Genomic DNA, 19,636 nt, shown 5'->3' on the forward strand with positions numbered 1-19,636 from the left:
ATACCTTGCCACCAAACTGGATCCAGACAAATGAATCACTGCCCACACCTCAATCTGTGCTTAGTGATTTAAAAAGGTCCTCTATTGTTCTTATGAATGACGGCGCCGACTGCAAACCTTTGTGTGTGGGACTTACTGACTGTGCCAAGCTTTATCAATAAACATTAAAGCTAGTTACGGTTGACTGCTTAATCACTGCTCATTAAATATTTAACTAAGCGTCTATGAAATGAACACAAATTATTCAATCATATGATGATCTCATTTTTTTTTAATGCCTGAGTATATCATTTACTGTAAGGCTGACTTTACTGTCTGGCTAACATTTGCTAGCAAGCTACGTTAGCTAGCAGGTTAACACCCAACACAATCCAGTCGCAGTACAAATTATTATTTTTTTCCCTGTTATTTTGTACATCTGTTGATGTTGTTTTTTAGCCATAAAAATTTGAAAATGTTTGACCTTGGATTGCAGCACGATTTTCTAACTGAAACTACAACAGCTAATTAGCCTATCCACTAGCCTAAACAGCAAACTATCTGTCTACTTAAAAGTCACAAATACTTGTTTTGTTTTTTTGAAAGCATTTTTATTTAGTTTTTTTTTGTGCCAAATCTATAACACTTTGCGTCTTAATCCCTATCAAAACAGGCTATGCTTTCCATTACTAAGATGGCTTGTTATGGGTAGTTTTTTTTTCTTCTTTAGAAGAAAGATTGCATCAGTTCGTGTTGGCTGAAAATGTCATCAGAGTGGTTGGAAACTAGTGATTTGAAAGGGGGAGATCAAAATGTTCCCCCCTACTGAGAGCATTTAACAAGACTTGCATGCAAGGCTGAATGATGGTGTTTGAATCTAAGGTGCTTGGTATGATTTTACCTAACGTTAGGGGTCATTTAAAAATAGCACATACTTTATCTCCTGGCTCAAAACTAGAACACCGTGTCAAGATATTGCCCCTGCCTTCCTTTACCGCCAATGTAATATGTTTTACAAATAATACCACGATGAAACCTAGAGGTTGCAGATTTGAAATGCTAATGTTGTGTCTGATTTTTGTTTCATATCTTTTCCAGTTCCTCCCAAGATATATGACATTTCCTCTGACATCACGGTAAACGAGGGCAGCAATGTGTCGCTCATCTGCACAGCCAGCGGGAAACCTGAGCCAACCATTTCCTGGAGACATATCACCCCATTAGGTGAGTTCACTTCACCTCTCTCAAACCTATGCTAATGAACGGACAAACGGATGGATGGACAGAGGGATGGATGAATAGAGAAAGGAAATGAGGGAGCATGCACAGGATCAATAGGTGAGAGACTGAGTGTCAGAGAGAAGTGGTAGTTACGTTGCAGATGAAGGGGGAGGGGATGGGGCAAGAGATGGATGAGGTTGGATGGATTTGTGACAGGGTGAGGAGGGGGAATGGAGATATGTAATAATACATTCAAGTGAACATGCAGTATAATGGATATACTGTGTGAGCTACTACAATGCTGTTGCCATCTAATACTGTGCGATTCAAAGGAGAAGTAATGGCAGCTTATTAGTTCTTTTTCTATGAACCACTCAGTCTTTCTTTGAGATGATGCTCTTACATTGACTTAGCTGTTTATGTTCCCCTGGGCTTGACTTCACTGTTTACATATATTGTATGCTTCCTAGCTTTCCTTGGCTTCCCTATCGTGATATTTTTGTATCTGTTTTATTTTATTAAGTACATAATGCATTTAAAATTTGAAATGACATTTGAAGGAATAGGAATGCACTCTAATATTTTTTTGATTTTTTTTACCCAAAGATGTTAGATATGTGCTGCATGTTGGGTGTGTCCTTTAATGTACTAATGAGATAACTAATGCAACCACATATTGCGTGAATTACTAAAATAATATCTGCACAAATTAAAAAAAAATGGCTGCATTTGGATATTTATGATACTATCTAAGTTGTGTGCATTGATTTTTTCCCCCAGTAAACATTCTTTTGAGTAGCCTATGTTCCCTGTATGATTGCACAGGTTAATAAAAGTTGGACGGCTAAGTGCTAACTGTAAACAACAACAGCAGGATGTCAACAGTGTTAGTTTCACAAATACAAAAACAACATGATCCATAATTTGGAGATAATTGTATCAGTATTCAAAACAAATTGATATCTTCTCAAACTGTTGCTATTTCATACTTCATTCTTCTACACTTCCATTTAGAAATGCTACTTTTGTAACATTAACAAACAACAAACGATAGTCCATGGATCATGTTTCTTGCTCAAGGCGGACATTCATGTGTCACTGGAGCTTATTCTGCTCTATAGTGCAATGATACATGCTGATAAGAAGTGAAGACTTTTTATTAAAAGTATGACAGCTCTCATCACTTCACACAGAACTCCGATATGGTAATTTGTAGAATATAATTTAAGGTGCACTTGTGAAGAATATCTATTAGTATTATCAATATAATTTATTTAGGTGGCTGATATAAAGAGAAGACTTATCATTAAGCTCTTTGAATACTGAGTCCTCCCTTTGAAAACTCATTCCACAGCATTTAACTGTTGCTGCAAAAGGCCCCCACCCAGCCCCTTCTAGTCCTCCCTCATTTTCATATTAATGGATTAGAGCCTGCTGGGCTTATCAGATAGCTGTGAGGATGACTGCATTTATCTTATGGCTGTCAAATCCTCCTCTCTGGTGGTTGGCCTGATTGCGTTCTGGGAGTTTTCAGAAGATGATCAAAAGAGCCGTCCTCAGAGTCCGAGTGGCAGTCAGTCATTCTACTTTGAAGTGTCCGGACTTTGAAGTATGCCAGGGAAGAAATGATACGCTGGTCAAATGAAAGGGCCCGGGACTAAATGTAATCACAGACTGTTTCCTAGCACATCAGAAAAGAAGCCATTTGCCATTGGATCTTTGAGTTGGTTATTGTAGTGAGGGTGATTTGTTTAAAGGATGGGGTACAACTCAAAGGTTGTAATAGGCTAATTACCTATTGATGAAATTCCATTAAAACTGTTGGATATGCAGAGCAGTCTGCTCTAAACTGTGCACATGCCACCTGAATGTGCACAGTCAGGATATGGAAATATTTACCCCAGTTATGAACGAGAGTAGACCTGCAACAACCAACTGAACTTTACTTGAACTACCATTATGAAGACTTACAAGTAAACAAAACTCAAATGACATTTAAGGAATTGTAAAAAAGTCATTACTGCATGGAAAAAAAGTAATTCTCTAGTCCTTTTGGGAAAGTGATCTTAAAAAAGTGATCTTAAAGCCATTTCACAAATTAACCTTAAATGTCAGTTTTAAAAGGCCAACTGAAGTTTGTCAGCTTTTGGCCTGCACAGTGTCCAATTTGTTTTACCTTGTTTTCTTCATTAAAGATTTACGCAGAAAAACCTCACAGTTTTTCCTTAAAACATGAAAAATTAAATACAATACACACATTCTACATCTTGATTTAGTTTAGAAAGTTATTTTAAAAATCTGAATATAACTGACTGTAATATAAAAAGCTACATCATTTCAAATAACAATATTTGTTACCAAACCAATAGTGAAGCCTGTGAAAGAGCTATGCACATACTCATGGAACTGGAGTTACATCCAGTAACCCAACACAACGCTCTGTAATGGAGTTTGTATGTCTAAGTTTGCAGCTACAGACTACAGCAGGCTGTTACGTTACTGACGATACATTTCTGATTGTTGTCACACATAACCACCACCTGATAGTGATACCTGTCTGACACAGACATGGTGAGATGAAACGGAGAAAAGTTGCGCTTCCACAGATCACGTTTGGCCTAAACCTGGGGGGGGCGGATCCAAACAGAGCTTACAACAGCATCCGGAGCTGCTGGATTTATTTTTCTTTTTTCTTTTAAATCTACAATGGGAGTTAAGGCAGCCTTAACTATGATACTCTGATGTGTGCATGAATATTGCATGTATGTCTAAAGGCTATATTTTTGTGTCCATATAAACACATTCTTTTCCTTTGCTTTCATCATGATAACCACTTAAGGGTAAACACAGTTTCTAATTTCTTTTTTTTCTTTCTCTTTCTTCTCATGACAGAAATCACCAATTCTTAAATCCATCCATTACTTTATATGTCTGTACAACTTTCACTGTCTTGTCATCTTTTTTCTTTTCTTTTTGTGCTTTATATCACTGTTTGTTGTGTTATTTCACCAATAAAGGCAAAAAAAAAAGAGATCATAATGGAATAACAGATTCGATTTACACAGTAAATTTTCCAACAAATTCATTGTGTCATGAATGTATCAAACCACGAGTTTTGCAAAGCATATTGTACCAATTACCACAAATCGTAATTCTACTGTTGCATGAACAGCACTAAAGTTGTGCTGCTTATATGTGACAGCAGTAATTGCTATAACAGTTTGAAACCACGCAAGTGAAATGGCTGTAACATTTCTACATGGCAGGTTTTATTCGCTGGCCCTTCTCTCTTCAACATCAGCCATGTTGGAGTTGGTGGGGGGTAGGGGTTCATAAAGTAGATAGTTCTGCTGCAGCAGTCAGTGAAGTTTGACAGAATGATAAATTGCCCTGACTGACTGTCAACTTCCTATTCCCACTTTGACCGTTTTGTGTTTGCATTTTTTTCTCCTCCTCTTCCCTTCCTTGCCAGCCAACAAACTGCCAGCTAATAATAAACTTAGTGCACCCAGTGAAGTGTGGCCATAAACTGTTTATGGAGACCATAATTTGGCTCAGTATGCGCGCATATGAAGTCGATGCATATTCCTCAATTAGAAAGCGGTGCAAAACAGAAGCGAGCACTTGTAACACACAGATCATCTTTGTTGACATGTTACTGGGAGACAGCATATGTCTGAATCTTGATGTGCTTAAAATATCATTGCATTTTTATGTAACAGTTTAATTATCCGTGTAAAAAATTATCCTGACAGTGAAGTTTCAGGAGCTCAGGCAGGCTGCATAACGAGGATGCTTATAAGTGGAAAGCCATGTGGAAAGTGAGTGTGTAATGCTCTCCCTAACCCTTGAGCAAGCATTCAACCCCTGACTGTTCTAGTCCTGCAGCTCAGTCACAAGTTGAAGGGAACTCATGGGAAACTGCCTAGTAGTGCTTAGTTAACTTATGTGTATCAAGGTAATAATTTCCAACCCTGTAGCTCCTTCCTGAGGCTTTTGATTTCTTTAAAGCATGTTCTCATTGAACTTATGAGCTTTGAGCTGGGTTTAAACACACAAATGCCATGAAAAGATGGACATTGGTAATACTCCTCAGCTGCTCTGTCTGTATCAATTTAGCTCTTGACATGGCAACTTACTTTACTCTGAAGCTTATAACAGTAAGAGTGACATGTCAGCCTTTCACGCTTCTGCCTTGACTTGGAGTACTGTATTGTGCTACCTCACCACTCTTCCATAGGTCAAAGGGAGGGGAGGGGGGATAGCCTTTAACATAGTCTGTTTCAGTCTGGTATGGTTGGGTAGACTCTCCGGGCAAAATTGCTTTGATAAGCTTTTTCCATTGAGATTTGAATCCGGGGGATAGAAGTGTGACCTTTTGGAAAGGCTGACTAGAATACTAGAATACATATTTGATTGTTTCCTGTGATAGCACTCAGTCGGGACACATTTTTCTCTCCCTCGTTCCAATGCAGCTAAACTGTAAATGTGTCAAGCACATAACTGTATATTTTTGTATTTTATTTAAGAGGATGACATAGCTTCCCCAAAACATATCTGCAGAGTATAAACAGTAGATTTCTTTACTCTGACAATTCAAAACAGTATGTGTACCGTAGCTTGGTGCTGAACTTCACTTTCTATGTGAAGGAATTTCAAACCTGAATTTGTTTGGCTGCGTACCCTGAGTTCTGCCTGCCAGGTTGCACTGGAATGTGGCAGCTCTTTAAGTGATGCTGAGCAAATTTATGGCCCGGTGTTCACCAGGGATCTCTCATTCACTTGGTTCCTTTTCTTATAGACTGCGAAGAACTGATTCATAGTTGAAGGGCTGAGGCTTTAGCATGCTTTGGACATGATGGGAGGTGAAAGACAGAGAGTTAGGCGCTGCATTTCAAATATCAGATATCAACAGCAGGAACCATTTCCAACAAGTCCCCTTTCAGCTGTTGAGCCCCTGAATTGTGAACTAAAGAGGTGCTCAATGGGCACATGCTTTATTGGAGTCTCTGTAACATGATGAATAGCAGACCTTTTTAACTGAAATGTGATATTGACTTACTGCCACACTATACATGTTTAATGGCAGTCGGCAGCCATGAATGATGTCTTTCCAGGCAGTGACTTTTCATTTTACACCCTTCCACTTTTTGAAGAAGAATCTGTGTGAATGGGTACACATAAGAGACATTATAAGAAACGTTTTTTAACTTAACTGTTTTGATTATTTCTTGACCAATCAATGAGTCTTGTGTATAAGAAAATGTCCAACAATAAATGAAAATATTCCCATTACAAATGCTTGGAGGCCTGAGGTGACCTTCTCAAATGTTCCTGTTCAGTAAAACCAACCCAAAGATGGAGTTGCTGTCACAAAACCAGTAAATTTTGTGATTCTTTAAAAATAAAATCAATAAGTATGAATACCTTAAGAGACAGATCTGAATGATTTCTACATTGGTTAGTGTTCAGTCAGACAACCCCATTATTTAATGTATGGGTTTGGTCAGCATTGGTCCAAGGTGTTTATTTTTTTTTTAAAGAGTGACACTGCATTATTATTTCTATAAATACATATATTATATGTTCATATTTAATTCATAGTAGCAGCAGTCTGTCTAAGTTTTACAAAGCCTCCCACGGTCAGTGACGTGGGAAGTTAAAGGTCAGCGGTAGTATTTGTTATTCTTCAGAATTGGCTCACTTTGCCACCATCATACTAACCTTATCAATATGTATAGAAAAATATATCTACATTTGATCTTTGCTCAGTTTAGTGCCATGCTTGTATCTCATCAAATCTTTGTGAATTCACAAGTGAAATGAGTGAATACTAAGACTTTCTTTCTTCTGAATTTCACACACTGATTGCAGTGTGATAAGTATTCATGTGTAGGCCAAACCCGACAGATTGATTCAGCTCCACACACTGAGGCGGCCAACACACTTAATTAATAAGAAAAGTTGAGCTGTGGTATCGAGGGAACTTTTGGTTCAGTTGTTAAATTATAGAGTCTAATTTCATAGTATAGTAAAAAAAAAACATGAACTTAATTTTTCTTTTATCTGCAGCTTAAGTCAGTTTTGCTTGCTCATGGGGTCCCATGGAAAGGTGCTCTTCCTCCACACCCACTCATTAAATATACAGTATATCCATCAAAACCAAAGGTGAGGGCTTTGTGTCTAATAGGAAACTTCAGGAAGTGACATGTCCATCTATGGGTGTGACCAATGTTTGGAATTTAGATTAAAAGCACTTGCAGGAGCCCATTGGTTGAAAAAGAGTTTGGGAAAATGTGGCACTGTTATCCAGGAATTATAACTACTGCCTTACAGATATGTTTATATTAAGTTTATTCCTTTTTGTCATTTTTGTTTTCTTTCTTTATTTATCTGTATTTGTATTTTTTGCTGTGTATGTGCCATTGGTTTGTGTCATGTGGTGGGTGGGGGTGTGACAGACGGCTTAAGAAAGAAGAGAAAAAAAAATGATATGTATGAATCTTCTTGTGATTTGATGTGAAATGTAATCTAACCTCCATTATCTTATTCAATATTCATCTAATGCACTTCATGTTACCTACATATTTCTGTCCTCACCACTTTTCGGGGGGTAGAAAAATGTTATAATGTTTTTATATTTAACAAATTAACACTCTTAGTAATGTAGAAATTTGGTAGACTTGAAGTCAAACCAATAGATTGTGCCATGCAACAATTCAAATGCAAAAAAAAAACAAATGTACTGTTTAAACAATATTCTGCTAAATGCAGGGGCTTTCCTCTGTTTTGTAATTTGTATATCATAAAGTGTTTTTTTTTATTGTACAAGTTGAAAATTCAATAAAAAAAAATCATTGTCGACTGTCACACTATTAAACTAAATTATATTGATATAATTAGCCATTTTCACACATGTATTCTGAAATTTTCAGGACTAGCCTTTCAAACATGTCCTGTCAAAGTACGAGATTGCGTTAGACGAGCTCTCGGAACTTGTGTTTAACACATTATCTTTAAGAATGTTTCTGCAATACAAAAGACAGGGTGGAAAACCAAATGTAGGCAACTGAGGTGAGCAGTAATGGAATATAGAGTAGCAAAATTTTGCACAATTTAAACAATCATCTTGCCCCCCTCCACTGCAGTTAATGTTCCAGCCTATTACCTGCTCAGTCACACATTGGTTCACCCAAACTTTTCGCTTCCTTTTTCCTAAGTGGAAAGGCAGGAAAATGTTTGCCTGAAGTCAGGGTGAGCAGTTGGACACTGGCCTTGACATAATGCCTTTCCTGACAGTGTTGTGAATTTTTCTGGAGTACAGTTTGTGTGAAAGGGGCTATACCGTCAGATAGATCTTTTCGCCCTGTTAGGTCCAGCAGCTGAAACTGTGTTCCCCTGTCTACATCAGAAAGAATCAGTGAGGTAATTCTACAGGTTACTTAAGCCACAGCACACACATTTGGACATGACTTTAGGCTCCTTTGGCACAGCTACCCTCTCTGGATTTTAGTGACCTCCGATTGACAGTCAGGGAGCAGGGTAAGGGTTATGTATCAACACAGTATGCGCACATCCAGCAGGCTCTTAGACTTTTATTCTACCCCTAGCTCTGGCCCACACCTTGAGTCGGGACCAGAAGGCAGCCGCACACAATGTAGCAGCGTGGGTTGTTCTCCATTTTCAGGAGTTAAAAGGATAAATTGATGTAGAAAATGCTGCTCTATGCTATAATGGATTCCTCAGCGATGCCTGCCCTATCTGTGTAGTGCAGCCCTGAAGGAAGCGTGCGCGCAGCTCCCCTACACAGTGTGGGAAATTGCTTACTGCAACAGGACTTAGCCAGCATTGGCACTGAATGTGAAATTAACCTTGCTATGATTTCTTTAATTTGCTTGGAGTGACATCTCCCTCAGGTGAGTTAGGTCTTTGTCAGTCTCTCAAATTTCTCTTAGCATGCACTCACACACAACTTCTTGAAGGTCACTTAGTGGTTTTTTCAACAATAACACCAACAGCACTGGCTGTTTTCTCCCATCTTTTATTGTTCATATTTTTTTTTTAAGGAAAAATAAGGCTACCTCCTGTTTTTGTTTACTGTAATGTCAAGGTTGAACACTCAGCATATAATGGTCTTCAAAGTACATATCAAGGATGCAATTCTTGTTTAATGGCTTGTATGACCTTTGCAGAGCCCCCTTAGTGCTCTAATCGATAGGAATACCATTTGCAGCCGAGGCAGGATGATGCAACTGGATCTTCCCTGAGAAAAATAAACTGGCATTCATTTATCAAGAAAGACTGCCACCTAATTAGGTTTTCTTCGAATGAAAATTTGGCTATTTGTTTCAGAGGTACTTACAAGTTTTTAACAAACGCCTACATCTACCCCCCCAAAAAGGCCAGTCATGAGCTGTAAGATCAGATATAGTATTGAACTAGCCACACAGAATGTCTGCAATGTTTTACAATGTTAGGTTTTCATAAATCCAAAATAACTAGTGCAGTGAGTGTTTAGGGTTTGGGTATTTGGCGTGTGTGGGTTTTAAAATGGGCCAAGTGTGAACTCAACCAAGACTTCTCAAAATAAAGATAGACATAAATAAATCAAGTCTCAAGTAAAATCTGTCGTGAGTCTTTCAAGACTCACAAAAAGCTGAAGGGAGGTATTCATGTATAGTTGCATCGCCAGCCAGAACTAGTATTAGTTTCTTGAGATGAATGTTTCGGCAGCATGGAGCTGATTGGTTCAGTAATTGGTCCAAATTAAGACATTCAGTGATCCAACTCTGAAATCTACCAGACCATTAACAAATTTGTTTTTCGACTGAAGTTCTTTAGTTCTTAAAACTGAAGTTTCCCTGACTTTTTTGGCTTGCATTTCTTTTAATTTGTTCCTTTATGTATTCATTTTTTCCTATATTTCTTCACTTTTATTTCTACCGTATCGATGCAATCATAACTTTGTGCAATGTGGACTATCTTTTGGATGTCTCTACCATCTTTATCAGAATTTGTCTTTAGTGTGGGAATGTATTTGACAGCAAAGACAGAAACTGGGATTAAGCCATTTCTCTCCACTTTCTCTCCAATCAAAACTGCACCGTGGGAAGTCTTAACATTACATGCCTGCTTGAGTTACTCATTAACTGATGCTTTACTTATGCTTGATGTTGTTTCAATTAAATGAAGTTTGTATATCTGACTTCCCTCTGATGTGCACAGTCTCAGAACAAAAGTTTTTATGGACTTGACTTTAATCTCACACCCCACCTCATTGGATTTAAACTCTCTTGGAGGCTTGAGTAATGTTTGGCCACCTCAAAGTTGTCATTAGATTTATTTTCAGGGCAAAAGACTGAACAATTCACTCCAAACTTTCAAATGGTAATATATAGCTCCATCATAATTGGAAGCCTTTATGCAACATGTGGATAGCACTTAAGGGTACAGTCATTATTACTAACACCTGATTCTCATTATTTCTCCAGTTATATGGAGCTTTGCATTTCCAGTGTACGAATTGTGAACTGAACAGACTTTTTTCTCAGCACAGTAAGAACTGTTAGCAGTAATAATTTAAGCAGGCTATTCAGAAACCCTTCTAAGGAACATAATTACAATCCCTTTGTCTTTCCCAGGTCAGCAATTAATGACGCCTTTTCGCTTTATGTCTTCCTGTAGCAAAACCTAAAATATGTTTCAAACATAGGTAAATTAAGATCAGATCCGAATGATCATTGCTTACATATAGACATACAAATACCACAAAAGACATATAATAACAAAACAAAAACTCCTGTTGCGACCCCCCATTTGTCTGCACATGTAGCACAGTGATATGTGCAGGATACTGTTTCCACATATCCACATTTGAACAAAAACTAAAATAATTACAGCAATTAACTTTTCTGCCATGGTCCCATCTTCAGCACCATGCATTCTTGCTACTTATAGTTCCTTATCATTTATATTAATAAACGTGTTTAACCATTGTATTTTGTGACTGTGTGGAGACTTCAAACATAAAGTTAACATAAATCTCTATTCATACAAGTTAGTTTGAACAAATACAGACTTATTGAAGATTCTAGGATCCTTCAGGCTGTATAACTTGAGGCCACGGGAAAGAAAAGATAGTGTGATCAATGGTGCCATAAAAATGTACATCAGGAGATGGCATGTGACCAGCTGCCTTTAAGAACACAACTCTGGAGAAAATCGAGTCAAACACTATCAGGTGAATCTGAGATCTCTGATAGAGTTAAGCTGTCTCGCTGGCAATAATAACAACTCTAGGGCCATTTAAAATAAAACTCTACTGTTGGGCCATTTAAAATAAAAGTGCTGTCAGAATGAATTGAAAGAACCATTCACTGTACATACTCGAAGTTGGTGTGTGCAGTTTTGTAGAATTCTTTTTATCACAGTACAGCTCATGGCTTACTGCTTTGTAACATTGTCCTGTTTTTATAAATGTTTTTACTCTATGGAATGATGTTACATGTCACATTAAAGTAACATCAAAATCATGACTTACTATCAGATAAACAACACCAACACAAGAGGAGTTTGTATCTTTACTTGTATCTAAAGCAGCAAGGATTTTTTTATTGTCAGTGAATATACTGTATACACATGTAAAGATATGTAAACCGGTGTTTTTGTACCAAAGGGATTTTCTCTGTTTTGATCTTGCATATCTTACAATTCGCCACCTCCTTATCGATGCATGCTATGCATGTATTTCATGTTTAAGAAAAAGCTGTGCATTCTTTTTTTTGAGGGGGCATTGATTGATTTAACAAAACCGTGTGCAACCGAATTCCCCCGGTGGAAATACATGATTAATTGGGTTTCCAAGTATGTACCAAATAAAGCCTGAGTGCTTCTCTTTGGAAACCACTGCATTTAACTCAAGTCATTTGCTAAATGATATTGGGAGCATCAAGCATGCTAGGCCTCATGGGTCAGTGCTCTTGATTTCATTGCCCAAGTAAAAGACAAAAGAGCACACTGTGGATTTTCACATACTGCATATCACAATTCTCAACTACAGTAAAACACAATGGAGTCATGCATAACGGGTAGAGAATAGGTCAACCATGTTAGGTTGCTACTTTGTGTGTGTCAAGAAAATCTATACAGGGAGCTGAGACATGAGGTCATTCTGAAGACTCTAGTTACTTTATAATATATCACTTATTCACTGACATAAAAACAAACTTTCCAGAGCAGACGTCATAAAGACTACAGACATGCAGAAACTGCTGCTTAAGATCTATGATTGGTAGCATTGATCATTCTGTAAACAAGGTAGACACAGTGGAACCACTTATGTTCAATATACAACCATAAAAGCTTTGTTTGCAATATGTTGACATGCATTAAAATGGATATATCTAATTTCAGCTCTCTCATGAACAGTGCATTTTAGAGTCATTGGAAAAGAGATACCAGGAACCAGACATGGATGCACTGCCATCCCTCCGTGCACAGATGAGCATGGCCAAGACACTGACTTTTGTTTTTTTTGTTGCTGTAGTTGCAAAATAAACCTAAAAAATAGTTTGAAATGTAAGGGAATCTCTAAGTGTAGTGTGGCTGACATCTTTTATGACCATATTATGATTGATTTTCTTAATTAAAGAGACATACTGCAGACTAGTGGTAAAAAAAAAAGCTGACCAAATCATTTGCCCTCCCCCCATGTGATCTATATATTTCCTCTATTTGCTGACATAATTACCTTCCAATATGGTTCAGATATGTACTGAATAATGTCGGTGTAAATGAGATTAATTAGCAATAACAATGCTGTTCCCCACTCTTATCCCTTTCTCTCTTCTTTAATAGATCTCAATATGAAAAGAACTTGCTATTAAAACGAAGTCTAATCTACAGTTGAAAAACACACGATAATTTAAACAAGTTGTATTAAACAAATCGGAATTTGTATCCTTAAGCACACATTTAATAACACTGTTTTATTACACCAAAAGAGATTTCATTCTAGTAAACACAAGCGACAGTGTGATCACATTATTTCCTCACAGTATTCATTTCTGAGCAGCATTGTTATAAGAGAGACAGCTGGCTGATAAGATAAACACATACTTCTCTGTCCATTCTTCTTTGAAAAACTAATTCCGCTGTTATTCCTCTCAGTATTTTGGGGAGATTAAATGTATTTCATTAGAAGTAGAGACGCTGACTGACAAAGCAGCAGACCTACTGAATCAAACAGATAATATCCAATGCCTCTGCAGTGGTCCTAACTGTAATTCTAGGTATGTTATAGCTCTATCAAATACAATTCACATAAACCAAAACATTATATATTAAATCTAATCATCTATTTCATATTAAATTTAGCGCAAAACACTCCCTTGCACTTGATAGATGACAGATTTATGCATGTTCCCTGTGGAGATCTCTGAGATTGCAGCTGATTTTGACAGCACCATGCTGTGTCTGTCATTGTAAAGCTTTGTCACCTCTTTTTCACTTCCAAAGATATATATCAAAGTCAAATTTTCCAGGTTACCACTGACAAAAAGCTAGGTTGGTGTGTTTACATCACTTTGGGAAACATACAGTTGCAGGTTTGTGAAAGACTTTGCGTTGCACAACATAAACCTACTGAGCATAAATCCCTGTTATTTTTGACCACACACTTACACTGTCTGCACCATTTGATTGCTTCACTGACACACTCTGTGCTGCACATCCCCTCCCACATCAGTAGGATTAAGTAAAAAAAAAAAAAAAAAACTGTGTGCACCCAGTTACAAAAGTGCTTCTTCTTTGGGTGCAAAGCCATGCACCACCACAAAAATAGAGCCCTTTGTGTCATCTCTCCGTCCCTGTGCTCTCTTGGCATATTAACGGTTCAGGTTTTCAGACACATCCAGTGCTTGTCTATGGATCTGTTTTCCAAACATTTTTCTTTCCTTTGCCACCAATACATCTTTGCCAAGCCTCTCGGACCCCATTGTTGCCACCACAACAGTTTGAGGAGACAGGAAAGCTCATTATCGACATTGCCTTCAGTTTCAAGTTTTTTGACACCGTAGCTCGCAGATAAAAAGCCACCCGAGTTGCAGGAGAGAGAAGAGGCATTTTTATAAGCATTCAGCACACTTGCAGGGGAGATTGGCAGCACAGAATGGCAGTATTTCTTCTCCTGAAAAAAGGAATTGTCTTGATTTTTGGCTTCCCTTTTTGTAAGATATTGCTGAGTCAGTGTCAGGTCTCTGCGGCTCTCTGAACAGTATGTTGAGCTCAGTATTGCTTGATTGTGCACTCAGTTTGAACCCTATGCATCTCAAAAGCATCCGCACTTCCATCCAAATCCCCTGTTCCCCCTATAAAAAGCAGTATATAAATACATTTCACAGTGAACACTGCTGTGTTGGAAATTATTTTGGTCAGGCGAAAATCTGCAGTATGGTAAATACACATACACACTGCTGCCTGCTGAAATCACATAATATTATATGATCCTAGTACATCAATTGCATATTGGTTTCATTGTTAGCTTTCCTAATTTAATATCTATCCATCCATCCATCTTTACAACCCCACAAATAAGTTATTATAATTAACATTGCAATGTTGTTATAGATACCAAATGATGAGGAAATGATTAATACTTGACTTCACACAATAATGATTCAGTTGACTTAAGTTGAAGAAAGTTTATGTACAAGGTGAATACTCAAGGAGACATGGATCAACAATTCACATGTGAACTTGTGTCTTGCTAAACCAAATCTGCAGGACTCTCCCAACGGCTTTGCCTATATCCCAAGAGATATTATTATTATCAGGGCCATGTCATATTGACCCACGTAAACTAATCTGTGACGTCTAGTACAATTTGGAGCAGACAATAAGTCTACCAAACATCCTTGCAGATACGAGGAAAGACAGTTGGCACACTTAGCTGTCCTTGGTCATCTAGTCACAGCTGGACACTATCAGGTCTGACTGACATCAGGAACAGAGAACAAACCAAATGATGTTTGTTCTTCAATCTAAATAGTTCATAAATTCCACCACACCAAATGTTTCTGAACATCTGCAGGTGGATTAATGACGGCCACAAAAACCTGAAGATAATTTGCTTACACTTTACAATACTGGTCCCCAAGCGGTAACCCCCTGTGTTAAAAAAAATGAAGCCTGACTCCTGGAAGTCTCTTAGCAACCCCATTCAAAACTTTTTTTAACAGCAGTTCTGCCGTTTTTACCTCAGACAAAAACCTGTTTACAACCTGGTACACGATATTGGTCTGATTAGTAATTGTCCTAATGGGTACACACTGTACAGGGGGTGAATTTTTCAATAACGCATCCGTTTTGATTTCATGAAAAATACAAGTTAGGCACGAGGCTGACCTGATTGAGAGGCAGGCACAGTCTAGCGGTTTGTCATAAGGCTTAAAATCCGCCTCGGCTCCAGCTCTCAGTCTGTTGTTAGGTTGACTGAAAGTTAGGCTGATGAGCCTCCTGAGCCCCCTTGCAGTTACAGATGGGTGACGTCACTCAGGCTTCATCCATTAAAATGTACATTCTATGCTGTTCCCCTGATAAGCATTTATTAATGGTGAAATAAAGTCCAGATAATCACAAGTTAATGTATGATGGCACCCAAGTTGACACCCATGACTTTGGCTCATTGTGTTAATTAACACATGAATTAAAAGTATTAATCAATAACTTAAGTAATCGGTGAATGAATCAATGAATGCAGACATTACTGCTAGCTATTTATGTATTCTATGTTAATCATATAGTTGCTGATTAATGTATAAATTACTTCTTCATGAGTCATTCTTTAACTCATGACAATGTGCACATTAATTCACCATGAATACATGCTTTTCAGGGCAACAGTGTGTAAAGTGTAAAGCTGCAACGTACAAACATTTCAACTACGGAATACTATATATTTTTTTGTCTTTGAGTGTGAGAACATGTGTAAAAGATGTCTTTCTTTGTCCAAATTGATTTATTCACGTTATCATGTAGCTTGTTTCATAAGAATAAGAGGATATTTAGTAAGCCTTAATATATGACACTGAAACATATACATTAATTTGATAATTTACTTGAAAGATCCCACAATTTGAAAGATACAGACTTTATTTGATAGATTTTCCTGGAAATCGACAGCTCAATTGATTTTTACTGCTCTAATATAATAAAATGTAATCAGTTATGTACACAAGCTTAGACCCTGTTAATTTTTGATTGTGACAAATATCAAAGCCATCCTACAAGGCATTATCGCTCATGTGTTAGTTTGTCAACTTGCTTCTGTTCGATATAAAATAATTGGGAATACTTTTCTTCCATCACTGACATGTCTTTATTTTTCCTGATTCTTCTCAATGAATTCAACTTGACACCATACACAATCTCTTTATTGCTTTTGATTCCAGCAGTCATACTTTCAGTTCTTACTAGCAACACTTTCACACACAAAAAAATCCATCATCTGTCCCCTGTAACTATGGTAATATACTGTATGTTATTGTTGCTTTGTTGATTGGAGTGGACATGTGTGTGTAGATTTGTGCTCCCTCAAGCTTTTTTTTTTTTTTTTTTTGTTGCACTACGCCCCTGCTTTCATGCCAGTCATGGTGCTTCACTTGCCGCTGCCTTTGGCACCGTTAGCTAACTACAAAGCACTGACATGTGCATTCAGCCATCGAATTTGTCTTTCTTCCTGGAAGTAGCTCTCACTGCATGGTGTGGAGTTGAGCAAACGATGAGTGGATGACTGGGAATACACAATTATTTCATTTCCTGCCACCGTATCAATACGAACAGATCAATGCACGGCTAATCTGATTCTATTTTAGAATGCAAGGAAGGTAATCAGGAGTTCAGTACAAAGCCTAATTGTATTGCATCTTCTACTCAGGCTCAAACTTGAGAGCTGTTTACAAATTGAGGCCTTTCCACACACTTACCATAGACTGCAGGAAGCCAAGAGCTATACCTTAGTATTGGTGTGTGTTTCAATGCTGTGTTTGTATTCCTTGTTTGTAAGAACTTTGCCTCCATTTTTCTCTTTCCAGCCAGGAAGTATGACACTGGTGAATATCTTAACATCACCGGCATCACCAGGGACCAGGCTGGAGACTACGAATGCAGCGCTTTAAATGACATCGCCTCTCCTGACACCAAAACAGTAAAAGTCACAGTCAACTGTAAGTATATCTCTTTCTTCTTCCTTGCCTCTATGTTTTTTTCAACACTGGCATGAAAGATACCGGGGGCAGCTTTCAATGGCACCGGTGTCACGTCCCTGATGGTTCACCTCCAGAAAGTACACCTTTAAAAAGTTAAAGAAAGTATAAAGATAAAGCTTGAAGTTTTTTTAAATATTTGATGTGAGAATTCCCTTTTTGTCTGAACATGTAGGTGATTAATTCACACTAAGGAAAGGTCTGACTGTTCAAAGCACTATTCCATTATGCAGGTAATGAGTCTTTCAAAAGTGTGAGGAGACAGTAATGAGAGGCCTGGGCATTAATGAATGATACCGGGCTTTAGCCGTGGTGGTCACATGGAAAGCGACAGTCGTAACTACGAGCTGGAATGGCTTCTTGACAATTATTGCCATTTCCTACTCTTTCTTAAAGTGCTCTTTTTATTTCGATGTTATTCATGGAGGTTTCTGCATAGATGCCCTGTGCTAAATCTCACTGTTGGCAAAGCTTATCGGGCAGTCCGCCACAGAGACAGGAGGGGAAAAAGTGAAAGAAAAAAGGCTCTTCCTGGCCCAGTTTACTGAGTCGTGTGCTGCGAGCTAATCATAAAAGTTTTCTAATTCAAGTGTTAAGAGTTATTTTATTCCAAACACAAATTTGAATCCAATAATGCTTAAACTGCATTTCCACCTCCCTGTGTTAAGACGGCTTTCATTCTGGCTTCAGTATTTAGCAAAAAGAAAAAAAATCTGGTGGCCATTATTCCTGTGTAATGTCTGACTCTAATGAGCTGGGTCTGAGTGGAGTTTTGGAGGCCAGCTATTTATAGCTCTGCCGGGACACGGGTTTTAAGAATGAAAAGTGCTTTGACAACTTGCTATGTCTTTATGTTACAGAACAAAGAAGTTATTCACGATGATTTATAAGGCCTGTCATGGTCAGACGCTGCATTTTAAAGCGTCACAGCAGGGGTGAGGGGTTTAGTGTCCGCACAGAGAGGATTGATTTGGAGGACTTTCCTTTGCTGTCTCACAAAGTCACCACAGCTTGAGCACTGATCCAGTACTGTGGGTGCTGTAGTTGGTCAAGTGTAAAGGCAGAATTCACCCAGTCCTCAGTTATCTGAGGCCAACAGGACTCTTCTTGCAATTGACCCTTTACTCATCCTTTATTATTGACGTGCACCACAGCGGAGGAAAGTTCAGATAGCTCTATACACTCCCTTAATAATGTTTTAAATTGGTTTATAAAATCTTCTCTCTTATTTTACATAATCCTGGAAGTAAAGCTGAGGTTCACTTGCTTCACTTCAAAAATAGAAAACGGCCTCTTATGTAATGGAGATAAATATATATTTTTTTGCTCATTACGTCTGCTTTCTGGAGTGAAAATTGAGTTTCTGTATCGCACCCAACCTTATTGCAATGCATAACAAGCATTTCTCGGAAAAGCTATGGATTATAAAGAATAAAGTATAGACAATTTACAGGATGCTTGTATCAAAGCAGCAGCAGGAGTCTGAATGAGTACACTAGACTGAGGCTGTAATTGAGTCAATATCCATTGAAAACCATTATCTCTAAAGCGTTTCTTTTCAGTAAGCAAGTAAAACCGCCTGTTAAAGGTTATTTGACAATAACTCCAACGGCTTTTCAAAAGGATATTCTGAAACGCAGGTTAGCTGAACTATAAATACCCATTAAGAAGCATGTAGTCATGTTATTATTTATCTGAAATTCTTGTTATCAAAGATGGAAATGGTGCATATGTTTTTTTCAGACAGTGTTGAAAGGTAGCTGCAGCTGACTTGTCATTTCTCTTGCAGCCGTTCTGTGACACATAAGCCATGCCTTTGTGACAAGTCTTTATTCAAAATCTGTCTGCAGTAATTAGTTGAGCCAAGCTGATGGGGCAGGCTGTGTCTCCACAAAGTGTAAATCTCGCAGCTCCCTCCCTATTAATTCATTAATATTTCAAAGTTTCTGACACCCGGTTTGAGCTATGGCCAACATGTAGCTCCTCGGAGTCACACTTTTCTGGCCTCACAGGCACCTCACACATGAAGGGTCCTGTGTTTTATTGCAGCTGTTTAGCATTCAAAATGCTATGCGGCTATGAGACCTGCATAAACAATACACGTCGCTGACATAAAAGCACCCACAGAGCTGCTTTAGTTGTTGACACACCGTCCAATAGCAGTGAAAGGTAGA

At 38.1% G+C, this 19,636-nt stretch overlaps 1 protein-coding gene across 2 annotated transcripts in view; it reads left to right on the plus strand.

The window, feature by feature from the left end:
* Positions 1 to 19,636, plus strand: part of negr1 (neuronal growth regulator 1) — a 141,826-nt gene that overhangs the window by 66,980 nt on the left and 55,210 nt on the right. For both annotated transcript variants that reach the window (XM_061033731.1, XM_061033733.1), the window contains exons 3-4: positions 1,078 to 1,203; positions 17,292 to 17,423. In XM_061033731.1, the coding sequence (XP_060889714.1) occupies positions 1,078 to 1,203; positions 17,292 to 17,423 (258 nt within the window). The remainder of the gene's footprint in view (positions 1 to 1,077; positions 1,204 to 17,291; positions 17,424 to 19,636) is intronic.

This window comes from Labrus mixtus, chromosome 3 (genome assembly GCF_963584025.1).
Source record: "Labrus mixtus chromosome 3, fLabMix1.1, whole genome shotgun sequence".
Lineage (NCBI taxonomy): Eukaryota > Metazoa > Chordata > Actinopteri > Labriformes > Labridae > Labrus > Labrus mixtus.